The sequence below is a fragment of the Chrysochloris asiatica genome, unplaced genomic scaffold, assembly GCF_000296735.1.
Source record: "Chrysochloris asiatica unplaced genomic scaffold, ChrAsi1.0 scaffold00024, whole genome shotgun sequence".
In the NCBI taxonomy this organism is placed as follows: domain Eukaryota; kingdom Metazoa; phylum Chordata; class Mammalia; order Afrosoricida; family Chrysochloridae; genus Chrysochloris; species Chrysochloris asiatica.
This window is the reverse complement of record NW_006408542.1, coordinates 6,792,819-6,809,277: the sequence shown is the minus strand read 5'-3', so window position 1 is coordinate 6,809,277 and position 16,459 is coordinate 6,792,819. Positions and strand designations below refer to the sequence as shown.

Here is a 16,459-nt window from a genome sequence, read left to right as displayed (position 1 = left end):
GGAATAGTGGGTGGGTCTGAACTGCTAACCTTGTGATTGGCTGTCCAGTGCTTTTTAAAGATCAGATGCTAGAGTCTCAGCCCAGGTTCTTAAGAACATCTGGTGGTGGTACCTGGGTTTTACAAAAGCTCCAAGGTGATTTCAGTTTGTTTATCGACTTACCAATAACTGAAATAGGTTAATAAAAGATATGAATAAATTATACTTCTGTTACATTATTTTTGACAGAATGTGATAAATTTGCAGAGATCTGGCTAATATTTTGCTTATGTCAACATGTTGTAGTTATTTGATAATGCTTACCAGGCAAATTTATAGTTTCAGATGCATTGATTTTATCTTCCTATCAGTTCTGTCTCATCAGAAAAACTGAGAGGGCTTAAAGTTGATGAGAAATTGTTCTTGAACTTGTTGAAGCCTTCTAATATTTTGTAACTTGTTTTAAAAATGTTAAATGTTGATTTATTTTTTTTCTTCTTGATTTAACCAAGTTTAAGATTGCTTTTAATTACTAGAAATAGAGAGTAAATGCTTAATAAGAAATTTCTGATTCTGAGCACAGCACACTTCCTGTTAGTAGTTACTGGAAAACAGGCACATACATGATTTTCAAGCATTCTAACATTACAGTGCTTATGTTAAGAACTGTTCCTAGAAATACAGCCAAGGGTTTTTTTTTTAAGCAGAGTCCTGGGGTGGTGCCATAGGCTAAGCACTCGACCACAAGGTCACTTTGAACTGCAAGGCTGGCAGTTCAAATTCACCAGCTGCTGTTTAGAAAACCTATACAGGATTGCTATCAATTGGAACCAATTCAAAGACACTTAACAACAACAGACTTTATCAGATTGTTAAAAATGTTGGCATTAAGTATTCATGTGTATACATAAAATAGCTACATGGAACCTTAAGAGCACAAGGGTACAAATGGGAAGGAGACCAGGCTTGCAGCCACAGAACTTCTTTAAAAGTTGGGTGTGCTGCTTAGGGTCTGAGAAGATGAAGGGAGAAGAGAAAAGGCAGCAACCTCAGGGCCACTTTGGGGTCTCAGCTTAGCTTAACTGCTCAGCTCCCCAACTGAGGTTGCTTTTCCATTCTCCACAGAAAGTGAGCTGTTTTCAGATTGTGTTCCCACTACATTAACTCCCTACTCTCTAAAATCTTGATGTGACAAACTCACCCAAGAACCCACTGGAATATGCCCTAATATATTTAAATCAGAGAAAACAAGGCACTTTAAGAACCATTCACTTTGCTTACATGTACATTGTTCTAGACAGAAAGAAAAAATTGGTTCGTTTCTCAAGTAAATTAACTGAATCAAGTTAATACAAGAACAGAATTATTACCTAGCCCTCATGGAAGAAGCACTGGTAAATGACCATGGCAGGGCGGCACATCTCCTGCTGTCAGATCTGAGAGACCCCAGAAGAATTCAAAGCCTGATGCATCCCTCAGGACACCTGATGTCTCTCATGAGCAAATGTCCTGTCCTGTATCCCCCACCCCCGGCTTTCAGGCACTATTGTCCTCCTTACCCTGAGGTTAGATTCCATCAGAGGCAAGCTAGAGAACTTGGGTCAGCTGCTCCGAGCTTCCAGGTTATGCTGAGAGCCTTTCCCCTCCCCCGGCTGCTCCGTTGGAATATACTCATCTCAAGACCAAGGCAAAGCCACCAGTCAAGTCTGCACTGCCGATTGAACACTGGGTCCTTGGGCTACAGGAATGGAGGCAGCTCCTTTGGGTTGGACAGACCATAACAGAAGGTGGCTTCATGGCTTCGGCTCTTAAGGGTCTTTCTGGGCCATTGTTTCCTACTCTTATCAGTGTGGCCCAGTTTAACCAGTTGCTAAAGTTTGCATTCTATGATTATAGGATTCTAAAATCACAATTGGCTGCATTGAATCCTTTCTTATCTCCCCGGGCTCTGGGCATAAAGTGTTTTTTTGTTTGTTTGTTTTTAATTTTGTGTTTTGGTGTGGCACTTTGAGATTATACACTAACCTCAAAGTTGGCGGTTCAAAACTCACTAGCTACTCCTTGGAAACTCATTACAAGGTCACTATGAGTTGGAACCTACTTGGCGGCACTTAACAAGAGTCCAGAGGGCCTCTCAGCTGCCTAGGTCCTCAGTCCCTGAGCTAAGAAAGGAGGCTTTGGCCTAGAAAACTTGGTATAGCCAGTTAGTTGTATATGTATGAGAAATGAAACATAATCACTAAAATTTTAATACTACAAGTAAATGAAGAATATGAAGTGCCAGAATGCTTGAATTCTAGAATAAATTCCCCTAGAACACTCCTGTAGTCCAATATCCTACATACATTCCCCCCGCCACATTCAGCAGATCATATACTTTGTTTCATTACATGGTTTCAATCCCCTCCATGCACCAACAGTTAACAGTATTTACCTTCAATCACTCCAACTACTGCATTCCTCCCTGTTTCTCTCGCCACTCCCATCTTTCCTCTGCTAACCTCCCTCTTGTATATTGCCTACCTTGACATCTGTGTTTCTTTTATCAACAAAACGTGGTGTTTTTTTTTTTTTTTTACTTTTTACAACATTGGCCTCATACAGCATTTGTCCTTTTGTGATTAATTTCACTCAGCATAATGGCCTCCAGTTTCAACCATTCTCTGAGGTGTTTCACAGATTCATCATTATTTTTCAACATTTTGTGGTGTAGTGGTTACAGATCGGTGTGCTGACCTTAAGATCAGCAGTTCGAAACTACCAGCTGTTCTGCAGGAGAAAGATGAGGCTTTCTGCTCCTGTAAAGATTTACAACCTCAGAAACCCTGTACAGGGTCACTATGACTCGGAACCGACTCCACTGCACATCATAACCACAACCGATTATGTTTATGTACCTGGCCTACATACATTTAACAATATACTAATCCCAGAAGTTAATTCTAGTAGTAAAAGAGAAGGCACCAAATAGAGTAAGGAAATTTTTGGTTGACTGCACTAGTCTGGAAAATATAGTGATTGTATGGAAAATATCTGAGTGTGAAGGGGTTGCCATCTCTTTTGGTACCTTACCATCTATCACTCTGAACATATATTCTCTATAGTTACACTCTAAAAAGCCCTAGTAGCACAGTGGTTAAGTGCTTGTCTGCTAACTGAAAGGTCAGTGGTTTGAACCCATCAGCCTGTTTTTGGGGAAAAGCTATGACAGCCTGCTTCCATGTAGATGAGAGCATTGGAACCCTCACGGGTCACTCCTGCTCGGTCATCTAGGACAGCTAGCAGTTGGAATTGACTTGATTGGCACTTGGTTTGGGTTGCTGTGAGTTATTTACAATATAGCTACCCACCCACAATCTGTATTGTTTTATGTATTAAATTCTTTGTTGGAAAAATTCAAAAACGTTTCTCATTTTAATTCATTTAATTCCCAGATGTATTGTAGAAACTGAAAATTTAGAAGAAAGAGTAGCGGTAGTGAGTCGAATAATTGAGATTCTACAAGTCTTTCAAGAGCTGAACAACTTCAATGGTGTCCTTGAGGTTGTTAGTGCTATGAACTCATCACCTGTCTACAGATTAGACCACACATTCGAGGTAAGTGTGTACATGTATTGCAAGTATTTGCAGTAACGGTTTTGAGAATCAGGATTTTTAACAGTTCTTAACAGACATTAATGTTTGAATGTCTCATTTAATTGCCTTTTCAATAGCAGGTTAAAAGATTAAATTATCTAAGTTTTGTGCAAATCACTCTTTTAAAATTAGGCATTCTCATTAAAATAGATTCACATGTCCTAACCTAAGTTAGGAGTCCTGGTGTGGTGCTGTGGTTTAATGCACTAGACTGCAAAGTCGGTTTGAACTGCAGGGTTAGTGGTTCAAGCTCACCAGTCGCTCCTCAGAAACACTATACAAGGTTTCTTTGGGTCTGAACCAACTCACTGGCACATAACAACAACAGCAACAACCTAAGTTAAAGATTCCTGGTGGCACAGTGGTTAAGCACTCATTGTGAACCAAAAGACCAGCTGTCAAATCCACCAGCATCTGTGGGAGAAAAGACCTGTAAACCTGCTCCCATCCTAGAAAACCTTATGGAGCACTTCCATTCTGCCATATAGGGCTGCGGTGAGTGGGAATCAACTCAGTGGCACATAGCAACAAAACAACTGTAGTTAGTAGAAAACGCTTTCTGCCCGTAATTGATAATAAATAAAGTGTTCAATTAATACAATGCACATCTTTCATTCTACAAGAAATGTCAAAAACAGAATATAGATACACTAGCTCTCGTTAACACACAGTTTGTACTATTGTTAGTTGATGTCAAGTTAGCTCTGACTTTTGGCTATATTGCGTTGTCTTAGTCCTGTACCATTTTCATGATTTCTGGTATGTTTGAGCTGTTGTTTGTACTAGGATCTATGATAATCATTTCTTTCAAGCATTGTTGCATCCTTAGCCTCAAAATGGCTGTTACCTTAAAAAGGTAGTGCTTAACCTTTTTTCGGCAAAGAAAAATGTGATTTCTCTCCTAAACTTAGGTTTCCTACTTTTTTTTCCCCATAGCAAGTACCAAGTCGCCAAAAAAAAATATTAGAAGAAGCCCACGAGCTGAGTGAAGATCACTATAAGAAATATTTGGCAAAACTCAGGTCTATTAATCCACCATGTGTGCCTTTCTTTGGTGAGTATTTATATTTTTTATTGTGTTTCTAGATAAAACAAGACACATTTCATTAAATGACTGAGTACAGACAGACAGGTATAATTCTTATTTAACAAGTATTTAGAATGCCCTTAGAAATTTTCTCTTAAGACTTGTGAAGACAAGTCCAGTAGACTCCACTTTCTATTTTTCATCAGGCATCCATTAGATATTATATTAATACTTTGTTATATTCATAAAAATATTCACGTTTTAATAAACCAAATGCTATGTTAGAAGAGGCCTGGCTTAACTCATTCATATGGCTTAAAATCATAGTGTATGTGCCTTTGGGCCCATACCTTCAGCACATTAAAATTTTGATCTCTTTATCTACCCTTTTTTCTTACCTTTGTTATCAGATTAAGACAGCTCTTGTTCCTACCTTTTCAGATGAAAGCGTCTGAATCATCTCCCTGCTCATGGGTTCCTATGTTTTATTTCATCCTTTGTTTCCTGTATTTCATGTCTTCAAAATCTCTTTTACCATGAGCTATTTTTCTTTGCATGTATGTGTTCTGATGCTCCTTCCCCTAAATGCCTATGGAAATTATGAACTATGTCAGATGTCTAAGGAGGCCTAATAGTGCTGTTGGGTAAGCATTGAACTGCTAACCTCAAGTTCAGTGCTTCAAAGCCACCAGCCAGTCAGCGGGAGAAAGATGATCCTGTCTGCTCCCATTAAGATTTATAGTCTCTGAAGCCCTCTATAAAATTGATATGGGTCAGAATGAATTTGGTGGTCGTGGGCTTGGTTTAGCATGGTTATCACATGTCTGGTGTTTAGTCTTTTTAATATGTGGTATAATACAGCTTTTTCCCCCACCTAAAATTTTCTGTTTAATTTTAACTTCTACAACACATAAAATTTTGTCCTGATTGTTTTCTATTTTATTGTTCAGGTTTCATAACCAACCACTTTTATATTTCTAATCTTTTTGCTATGCACATTGTATATAATTGCAATGGTATAACATGTACCCATTGTACTTTGCTCATTTCACTTAACATATTATAGATAGGTTGTCATGTTTTAATTGAATATTCAAAATTATCATTCTAGTGGTTATATAACATTCCATAAAATTGATACAATAATTTGTCATTACTGTGATTAGGCACACACAGTTTCCAGTTCTTTTGCTTTCCTAAATAATGCTATAATCTGATCACCCACATACTTGTTTTCTGGATTTGAGAGTATTTCCTTGAAACAGGTAACCAGAAGAGGAATTAAGTTTGAAAGTGTCAGTTTTTAATCGACTGGTTTGTATTATCAAAGTTGCCTCCTGAAAGGCTTATACTTGATTATGCTGTCATCAGAAGTGGTTGACAAAGCAAATTCCATTCTATATTTCTAACCATGGGTGCTTTGTGTTTTCCCATTTGTTATTTTCATAGATGAACGCTATTATCTATTTGTTGTATTTTCCTTATTTGATTAATGTGAACATCGATAATAGTTCCATACCTTTGGAATGCAAAGACATTTGCATTTTGTCTTTCATATGTCCTTGTTCATTAAATATTTTTACCATTCTGTCTTTAAAGTCCATAATCCTTTATAATTTCAGTTGCTTCTATCATTAAAAAGTTTTTCCAGTCCAGATTTAATATTTAGTCATAACCAATCGAACTGAATATCAGAGAAACACTATCAAATATAGTGCCAGAAAATGAGCTCCTCAGCTTGGAAGGAACTCAAAATGTGACTGGGGAAGAGTTGACCATGATGCCAATAGAGCAAAGCTTATGGGAACTCTTTATTTGCTGATGGAGTACAAAATTCAAAATGAAGAGAAATGGCTGTAAACAACCTTGAAAAATTGGAACATGGAAGTACATAGTATGAATCTAGGATAATTGGTAATTGTCAAAAAAGAAATGGAACACATAAACATCGACATCCTAGGCATTGGTTGTGGTTATGTGCCATGGGGTCAGTTCCGACTCATAGTGACCCTCTACAGGGTTTCTGAGGCTGTAAATCTTTATGGGAGCAGAAACCTCATCTTTCTTTTGTGGAACAGCTGGTGGTTTTGAACTGCTGACCCTGAGGTTAGCAGACCAATTCATAAGCACTATGCTACCTGAGCTCCTTGGCATTAGTGAGCTGAAATGGACGGGTATGGCCATTTTAAAATTGACAATCACATGATTCACTATGCCGGGAATGATGAAGAGAAATGGTGTTGCATTCATTGTCAAAAAGACACATCAAGATCCATCATGAAGTACAACGTTGTCTATGATATAATACCACTATTATTCAAATTTACGCACCAACCACTTAAAGCCAATGAGGATGAAATTGAAGAATTCTATTAACTTCTTCAGTCTGAAATTGATCCAACATGTATCAAGATACATTGATAATCGCTGATGATTGAAATGCAAAGGTTAGAAACACAGAGGAAGGATAATATGGCCTTAGTGACAGAAATTATATGGAGTTCACATGAGAGAATTCTGCAAAGCCAATGATTTGTTCATTTCAAAAAGTTTTTTTTTAAACAGCATAAAATCTCACCAGATAGAATACACAGAAATCAAATTGACTACATCTGTAAAAAGAGACAGTGGAAAAGTTCCATATCATCAGCGACAACAAGTCCAGGAGCAGATTGTGGAACAGACCATCAAATTGCTCATATACTGATTCTGACTGAAGCTGAAGAAAATGAAAAGTCCACAAGAGCCAAAATATGACCCACTTGAATTTAGAGATCATCTGAAGAACAGATTAGATACATGAGACACTAAAGAATGAAGACCAGAAGAGTTGTGTGATGACATCAAGAACATCTTACAAGAAGAAAGCAAAAGGTTATGAAGAAGACAAGAAATAAGGAAAAGATCAAAATGGATGTCAGAAGAGACTCTGAAACTTGCTTTCAAGCATAGCGATGCTAATGCAAATGGAAGAAATGAGGAGGTACAAGAGCTGAACAGAAAATTGAGAAGCCAGAGTCAAATATTATAACGAAACGTGCAAATATCTGGAGTCAGAAAACCAAAAGGGAAGAACATGCTCAGCTGATGGAACTGGCAAAAAAAATTCAAGCCTCAGCTTTAGTTATTGAAGGATTCTCTGGGCAAATTATTGAGTGATGCAGAAAGAATCAAAAGAAGATGGAAGGAATATACATAGTTACTATACCAAAAGGAAATGGTCGATGTTCAGTCGTTTCAAGAGGTAGCATATGATCAAGAGCCAATAATCCTGAAGGAACTGGCAAAGAACAAGGCTCTAGGAATTAATTGATGGAATACAAATTGAAATCTTTCAACAAAGTGAGGTGGCACTGGAGGCACTCACTCATCTATGCCAAGAAATTTGGAAGACAACTACCTGGCCAGCTGACTGGAATGGGCACAAAAACAGATCTCTTCCAACGAGAGGTGACCCAACAGAATGAGGAAGTCATCAGAAAGTATTTTTGATATCCCACACAAGTAAAGTTTTACTAAAGGTAATACAGAAATGGCTGCAACCATACATTGACAAAGAACTTCCAGAGGTTTAAGCTGGATTCAGAAGAGGATGTGGAACGAGGAATATCACTGCCTGATGTCCGATGGATCTTGGCTGAAAGCAGAGAATACCAGAGATGTTTACTTGTGCTTTATTGACTATGCAAAGACTTTCCCCATTGTGTGAATCATGACAAGCTATGGACAACATTGCAAAGTATGAGTATTCTGGAACACTTAATTATGCTCATGAGGAACCTGTACATAGACCAAGAGGCAGTTGTTCAAACAGAACATGGGAACACCGAATGATTTAAAATTAGAAAAGGTGTGCTCTAGGGTTGTATTCTTTCCCCATACTTATACAACCTGTATGCTGAACAAATAATCTGAGACGCTGGGCTTTATGGAGAAAAACGTGGCATCCTGGTTGGAGGAAGACTCATTAACAACCTGCGATATGCAGATGATACAACCTTAGATGCTGAAAATGAGAGGACTTAAAGTACTTTCTGATGATGAAGTTCAAAGACCATAGCCTTTGGTATGGATTGCATCTCAATGTAAAGAAAACAAAAATCCTCACTACTGGACCAGTAAATAACATTCTTACCAATGGAGAAACTATTGAAGTTGCCAAAGACTTCATTTTGTTCGGATCAACCATCAACACTCATGGAAGCAGCAGTCAAGAAATCAAATGACGTATTGTATTAGGCAAATCTGCTGCACAAGATCTTTTGAAAGTGTTGAAGAGCAAAGATGTCAGTTTAAGAACTAAGGTGTGCCTGACCCACGCCATAGTATCTTCAGCAACTTCACATGCATGAGAAAGTTGGACAGTGAATAAGGCAGATCGTAAAAGAATTGATACATTAGAGTTATGGTGTTGGAGAATATTGAAAGTACCATGGGCTGCCAAAAGAACAAACAGATCAGTGTTGTAAGAAGTACAGTCAGTGTGCTCCTTGGAGGCCAGGATGGCCAGACTTCATCTATCATACTTCAGACATACTGTCAGGAGGGACCAGTCACTGGAGAAGGATATCATGTTTGGTAAGATGGAGGGTCAGAGAAGAACAGGAAGGCCCCCAGCAAGATGGATTGGCAAAGTGGCAGCTTCTGTGGACTCAGGTGTGGCAACAATTGTGAGGTTGGCCCAGGACCATGCAATAGTTTGTTCTGTTGTTAAGTGTTGTTGAGTTGGTTCTGACTCATAGCGACGCTGTGTAGGGTTTCTGAGGAGCACCTGGCAGGTTTGAACTACCAACCTTGTGGTTCGCAGTCCATTGGTGAGCCTACAAGCAGTACACCAGGAATTTTATAGATGTCAATAGAAACTAAAATGTAATGTAAAACTACCGTGGTGGCTTCACACCTTGTCTAATTTCATAAAGGGAAGAAGAATCACTATCAAGGTCAACATCAGTCCAAGACTGGCACCAATTCTGACACACCATCCACCCTTCCCCAGCACTCTCTACTTCCCTGTTGGATTCACTAATTTGTTGTGGTGGCCACACAGACTTCACAGGCTATAGTCACAGTTACGAGATTTATTAGGAAAGTAGCAGATTATAATTTAGGATCAGAAATAATTCAGAATACAGTTCTTTGGTCAAGATAGCTTTTTCTCATCCATGCCTGAAGGTAGGCTCCTGACCTGCTTGGGCTACAAAGCTCTTTAGCACTGCCACTAAATGCCTAGAGGCACCCTACTCCACCAGTCAGTCTCCCTCCGCCCAAAGGCACTCAGCTCTCTTACTCTGTGGGTCTTAAGGAGCTTAGCGCCATCAAGTGCCTGAAGGCACTCTACCAGCAAGCCTTCTGCCTGGAGGACTCAGATGTCTCCCTCTGTGGGTTGGCACAACCACTGTAGTCACCTTGCTCTGTGGGCCGGGAAGCCCACCACATGGTCTCATGCCAATCTCTTGGCTTTTCTCTGCTGCCATTTCTCACCGCCTTGCACCTTCTATGGTGTTACAGCTGGCTCTCTGTTATCTTAGAGGTTCTCAGCACAGGGACCCCAGGTCAAAAAAAAATGCTCCTCACTCCCAGTTCTTCATGATAGTAGTAAGGTCCCCCTTTCTGGGGTTGGCTCCTTTTAAGCCTAGCATGATGGCAAAATTTACCAATCCTATTAAGTAATCCAATCCCATTGGAGAACCACAAGCACCTTATTTGCATAATTCTACTTAATCATTTTATGGCAATCAAAAAGACTGACTTAGAAGGGCCATATGAAAGTAATTTAGTATATTGCACTTAAATTTCTCCATATTGCTGATCCTTTTTTATTGAATAATCCTGTTTCCCTATTCCTATTATTTAAACAAAAGTCCTTTTACTTTTTATACCAGACGCAATTTTAATGATTGTTACGGTACAATCAGTAATTCTCAACTGGAGCCAAATGTTATCCTCCCAGAGGACATTTGACAATATATGAATATATTTTATTCTAATTGGAACAGTGCTACAGATATCTTTCTTAGTGGGTAGCAAGGCCAGAAATGCTGCTAAACATCCTACAATGCACAGGACAGACCCTCACAACAATGAATTATTCTGAGTCAGATATCAGTAGTGCCAAGATCAAGAAACCCTGCTTTATATTTATAGTGTTTTCACATCAGATAAAGTTGATTCTTCATTATTTCTTCATTATTTTCTTGGACAATTTTGTCTACTTTTGCAAATGAACTTTGTAACATTGGTGCAGATTCCCCAAAATATAATTGGAACAATCTGAAAAGAATATTTACACTATTTAGCTGTTCCCTTTACTATAACTTGTAGGTGGTTTTGCTCAGTTTGAACCATGAGGTCGTAAGTTCAGACCCACCAGCCACTCCTCAGAAAGTATAACTGGGTCACTGTGAGTCAGAACTGACTCAAAAGCACTTACCAACAGCAGCAACAGATATTTATATATGGGCCTGGAATAATCTGGAGCATATCATTCTAGGATTGTTATTGTAATTAGCTGTTCTCACATTGGCCCTGACTCATGGCAACCCTTGCACAACAGCTTGGGCCATGTAATCTGCAGGGTTTTCATTGGCTGGTGTTTTTTAAAAAGAAGTTTGGCAGGCCTTTCCTCCTGGCAGTCTGGAAGCTCCACTGATAGCTTTTCAGCATCGTAACAATAAAAACCTCTCCACTGGAGTCCTGGTGTGGTTCTGTGGGCTAATACATCAGACTGCAAAGTCATTTGAACTGCAAGGTTGGTGGTTCAAGCTCACCAGCTGCTCCTTGGAAACCCTAGACAGAGTCGCTATGAGTCAGAATTGACTCGACGGGACTTCACCACAACAACAACTGATATGATGGTGACTGCTCACAAGGTGCACTGGAATTTAACCCGGGTCTCCTGCATGTAAAGCAGAAATTCTACTAAACCACAAATTCTATGGAAACTTATTTATAATTTCTTCTACAATTTGTTTTTTTAGTTTACAACTATAGAAAACTTTTTCATTTTTAATTCTGCATTTAGTTACCATAACGACTAAAATCCTGTTTTTAAAATCACTTTTATTTTCCAGCATGTCTTTCTCATTTGTTTTCACTTGTTTTACTTCACTTTTTCCTAAGATTCTAAACTTACTATTTTCTTCTAATATCTTTCTGCTTATTTTAATATCATGTATTAATTGCATTATGGTTTAAATAGAAAGTAGTATCGTTCAGTTTTACTGGGGACTTCTTTTTTTTCCTTCCTAAATTCCTGATGAAGATATGCAATTTGTTTTGTTTTCTTTAACATTAAAGCTTGTGCATTTACTTCTGGATGTGATGATAATGCAGGTTCATACCAGGGAGCCTCGGCAAGACCTGAGGTGGTTTGCTGTTCCTATCATTCAATCTCTCAACAAGTATTTCTTGAGTACCCACTAAGTATCAGGGACTATGCCAGGTGCTTGGCAAAAGAGGAAAATGCATAATGACTATGTTCACTGAGTTTAGTCCTGATGTGGCGCTGTGGGTTAATGCACCAGACTGCAAAGCTGTTTGAACTGCAAGGTTGGTGGTTCAAGCTCGGAACTGACTCGACAGCACTTAACAACAACAACTACCTCTGCTACCAAGAGGAAAAGAGACGTCAGGGGACTTCACTGGGCTCACCATTTGGCCCCTGTTAGTCTATGTCATGGCGCTGCAGGATAATGCACTGGACCTCAAAGTTCAAACCTCACCAGCCACTCTTTGGAAACCCTTGGCAGGGTCACTGAGAGTCAGAACTGACTCTATGGCCCTTAACAACAGTTCTATTACCTTGATTAATACCTAATCGACCATGCCACCATGACCCCTTAAGGTGACGCACTCTTAATTACCTACTGGATACAGTTTAAGCTCACCAGCTGTTCCTCAGAAACCTGATACAGGGTGGCTATACGTCAGAACCGACTCAACAGCACTTAATAACAGCAACAACAAATATGTAAAACTAATCTTAGTTGCTTCTAAATATGCATATTGTTATGGATACATTTGTTAGACTGAGCAATGAGCTAAATGAATCATGTAACACACTGTAATTTTGTATTCTGAATATACAATCAAGAGGCATCTAAAATTGTTATGACTAATTGCAACTGTCACAATTGTAAAGGTAGAAGTTTTGAAACAAAAACGGGGGAGTAGTTAATCTAAACAATGGAACCTAGAACCATCAAGGGAGAAGAGCACAAGCAGAATGCGAAACCTTATCCAGAGAAGCAGCAACACCAAAGATGGGGACATGGAGAAAGGGAGTAGCTGAGGGTTCGAGGTTGATGACAAGAGAGGGACTAAGAGATGGTGGCCAGGAGGCAGACTTGCAGAATGTGCCATTTGGTGGTGTAAATTATTATATATGCTTGAGTGTTTTTTTTTTTTAAAAAAAAGCTAAAGTGGATAGAGAGAAACACTGGTAACTGATGGTACATGGAGGGGATTATAATCATTGTAATGAAACAAGGTGTACGATTTGTTGAATGTAAAACTGATGACATGCCCTGTAAACCTTTACTCAATCCATAATAAAAACCTTAAAAAAAGAAAAAGTCATCTAAACAGTAAACCGTTATGCCAAAAAAAGTGTTTTTTAATATAGTGCTCAGGAATAACCAAGTAACTAATACACTTAATAGACTCTTCAGTTTGATTTGAGTCGTTTAGTCAGTCTCTTCAATATGTGACCAAAATTCCTGGGTTTTGAAGGTATGTGTCCATCACAAAAGCATTTAGAAGCACTGATGTAGGCCCTGTCTTTGTCTGCCATCATATCCCACTTACCACTCTGCCCTCAGCCCACGCACCAAACCTCTCCCCTATAGGCTAGCCACCCACACCAATCAACGTGCTCTGTTTAAATATGCCTTCCAAGCTACAGTATTTAGGGCCGCCTTACACATTCCTGCTATTTGTAGACTGCACTTCCCTTTTATTCTATCCATTATACTTCTAATTACCATGAGACTTATTTAAACATCACCTCCTCACTGCTGTTTTTTCTAGCAGCTGTAGGCAGAGGTAGGCGTACCTCCTGTGTGTTCTCAAACCACTGTATGCATCACTAAGTAATAAAGCACTTAGCAAATTGTACTATTAGCACACATGCAAAGCTCAGGCCTCACTGAGGTGAGGATTATGTATGTGTTATTCATCATTGTATCTGCAGTATCTAGTACAGTGTTGGCACACAGCAGGGACTCAGTACGTATGTTTTGAGTAAATCAGATATGCACAACCTTCTTTTTTCCTAAAGCCTCACAGTCAGAACTTTGGAGGGGAAGGCAAAAATCTAGGCATTGGCTCAATTGCAACAACAATCACAGTACGGAATTAAGAATTAAGCCCTTACTTTTTTTGTCAGCACTATTCTAATCCTTGGAGTCCTTCTGTGGGACTGTAGGGTAAGCACGGGACTGTTAACACAACGTTGGTAGTTCAGACCCACAAGACTGTCCTCAGAAACCCCATACAGGTTGGCTATGAGTCGGAAGAGATTCAGTGGCAATTAACAACACTTTAAGCCTTGGAGTTCCTGGGTGGTTAATAGTCAACATTTGCGAACCAGAGGGTTGGAGGTTTTGTTCCACTAAGAAGGGGTATCAGAAAAAAGGCTTGGTGATTTACTTCCAGAAAATGAGTTATCAAAAGTCTTATGGCTCTGATAGACAGAGTCGCCGTGAGTCAGAATCAACTCAAAGGCAACTGATTTTATTCTAAACTGATACACGAATTCACTCATGTATTTCTCACAGCTCTCTGGTAGCATAGTGGTTATGAGTCGGGCTACTGACCTTGAGGTTAGCAGTTCGAAACTACCAGCTGTTCCGTGGGAAAAAGATGAGGCTTTCTGCTCCTGTAAAGATTTACAGCCTCAGAAACACTTATACAGGGTTGCTTTGAGTCGGAACCGACTCCACAACACATCAGCACCACCACCACCATCCCCATTTTATCGTAGCCTGGTATGGTGCTGTAGTATAAGCCTTGGACTGCTAACCGTAAGGTTGGTGGTTCAAGCCCACCAGCCACTGCTCGAAAACCCTATACTGAGTCACTGTGAGTCTGAACTGACTCAATGACACTTTTTGACAACAGAGACATTCCTTATAGATGAGACAATTGAGACAAGAGAGAGGCTAGGCAAATTGTGCAACATCATCTAAGCAGAAAACAGCAAAACTGGCTTCAGAACCTTGATGCTAAAACAGAAAGGAACTAAAGTGCTCCTGGCAAGAAAGGGTTACAAAAAGAACTTTGCTTAGCCTCCTGCTCAGCCAGTGCACAGCCTACAAGGATGGGGAAAGAGGAACTCAGTGAACAGATTATTCCCACTAAATGTAGAATTGCTGAAAAACAGGAGAGATGTAAGCCATAGACACTTGTGAGTTTGATAGTTTGTGTTCTTCCCAAGAGTAAGTTTATCCAAACATTTCTACCTCTGAATTGCAAATTCTAACTACCAGTTTTATGGCCTCAAGAGCTAAGCAGAAAACGTGATCCTGTAAATTCAGCATTTTTCCTTTGTGCCAGAAAATATGTTACTATGTTGAGAGTCCTGGTGTGGCACTGTAGGAGAAGCACTGGACAAGGTTGGTTTGAAATGCACGGTCAGTGGTTCAAACTCACCAGCTGCTCCTCGGAAATGCTATACAGGTTCTGTCTCTATGAGATGGAAACAACTAGAAGACACTCAGCAACAATATAAGGTTTTTCATAAGTTCCTTCAATAAAACTATGATTTCTATAAAATAACAATGGTGTATGGGTGTGCAAAGTTACTTACTTAATCCTCTTGAAACAACTGTTAGTAAACAAAGTTACTTATTTAAAATACCATTTTCTTGGGTATTTATAAAATGTAAGTCTTCCAAAGAAGAATTTGATACTTATAAAAATCTTTTTTGGTATTGTTGTTTTTCATAGCATCAATTTCTTTACCTTGATTCTTTGGTTATGATGATTGAGATAATATAGTGCTATGTGTCACATGGAAAAGAAAAGAAACCACTTTTTCCTTTTTCATCCCTTAAATAATTCTATTATATCTTATAGGAATTTATTTAACTAATATCTTAAAAACGGAAGAAGGCAACCCTGAGGTCCTAAAAAGACATGGAAAAGAACTTATCAACTTTAGCAAAAGGAGGAAAGTAGCAGAAATAACAGGAGAGATCCAACAGTACCAAAATCAGCCTTACTGTTTACGAGTCGAATCAGATATCAAAGTAAGTTGGATTATCATAAACTGCCTGATGAAGAGGAGAAATAGGAGAAGAAAACTTAAATCATTTCAAATGTTTTCTTAAATTACTTTTCCTGGATTACACACTGAGTTTAAATTATTTAATATTAATAATTGTCTGTCTCTTTGAATTTGTTTCAGAGGTTCTTTGAAAACTTGAATCCAATGGGAAATAGCATGGATAAAGAATTTGCAGATTATCTTTTCAACAAGTCCCTAGAAATAGAACCACGAAACCCTAGGCCTCTCCCAAGATTTGTAAGCATTCATGTATTTCTGTATTTTTTACACTTGTCATCTGCATCTGGTGATATGTTTTAATTCGGTTTTGATAAAGTAAAGATGTTCAGGGATAAAGTGTACATATGATAATTATAAACAAAGAATAAATACAGATATGCCCAGGAATAGCCGACTGAGTTCCAAATAAATGAACATTAATTTGGACACATTCTGATAAAATAGACAAAGAATTTGGGCAAATGTGTAAGTTTTTTACTATGCTCATTAACAAAAAATATTATTCAAGATATATTTTAAAGACAAAATTT

At 38.7% G+C, this 16,459-nt stretch overlaps 1 protein-coding gene across 1 annotated transcript in view; it reads left to right on the top strand.

Annotated features, from left to right (window-relative positions):
* The window catches only part of SOS1 (son of sevenless homolog 1 (Drosophila)), a 218,970-nt gene that overhangs the window by 191,159 nt on the left and 11,352 nt on the right, over window positions 1-16,459 (top strand). The window contains exons 15-18 of the mRNA XM_006839458.1: window positions 3,414-3,576; window positions 4,552-4,669; window positions 15,719-15,891; window positions 16,050-16,166. Of these exons, the coding sequence (XP_006839521.1) occupies window positions 3,414-3,576; window positions 4,552-4,669; window positions 15,719-15,891; window positions 16,050-16,166 (571 nt within the window). The remainder of the gene's footprint in view (window positions 1-3,413; window positions 3,577-4,551; window positions 4,670-15,718; window positions 15,892-16,049; window positions 16,167-16,459) is intronic.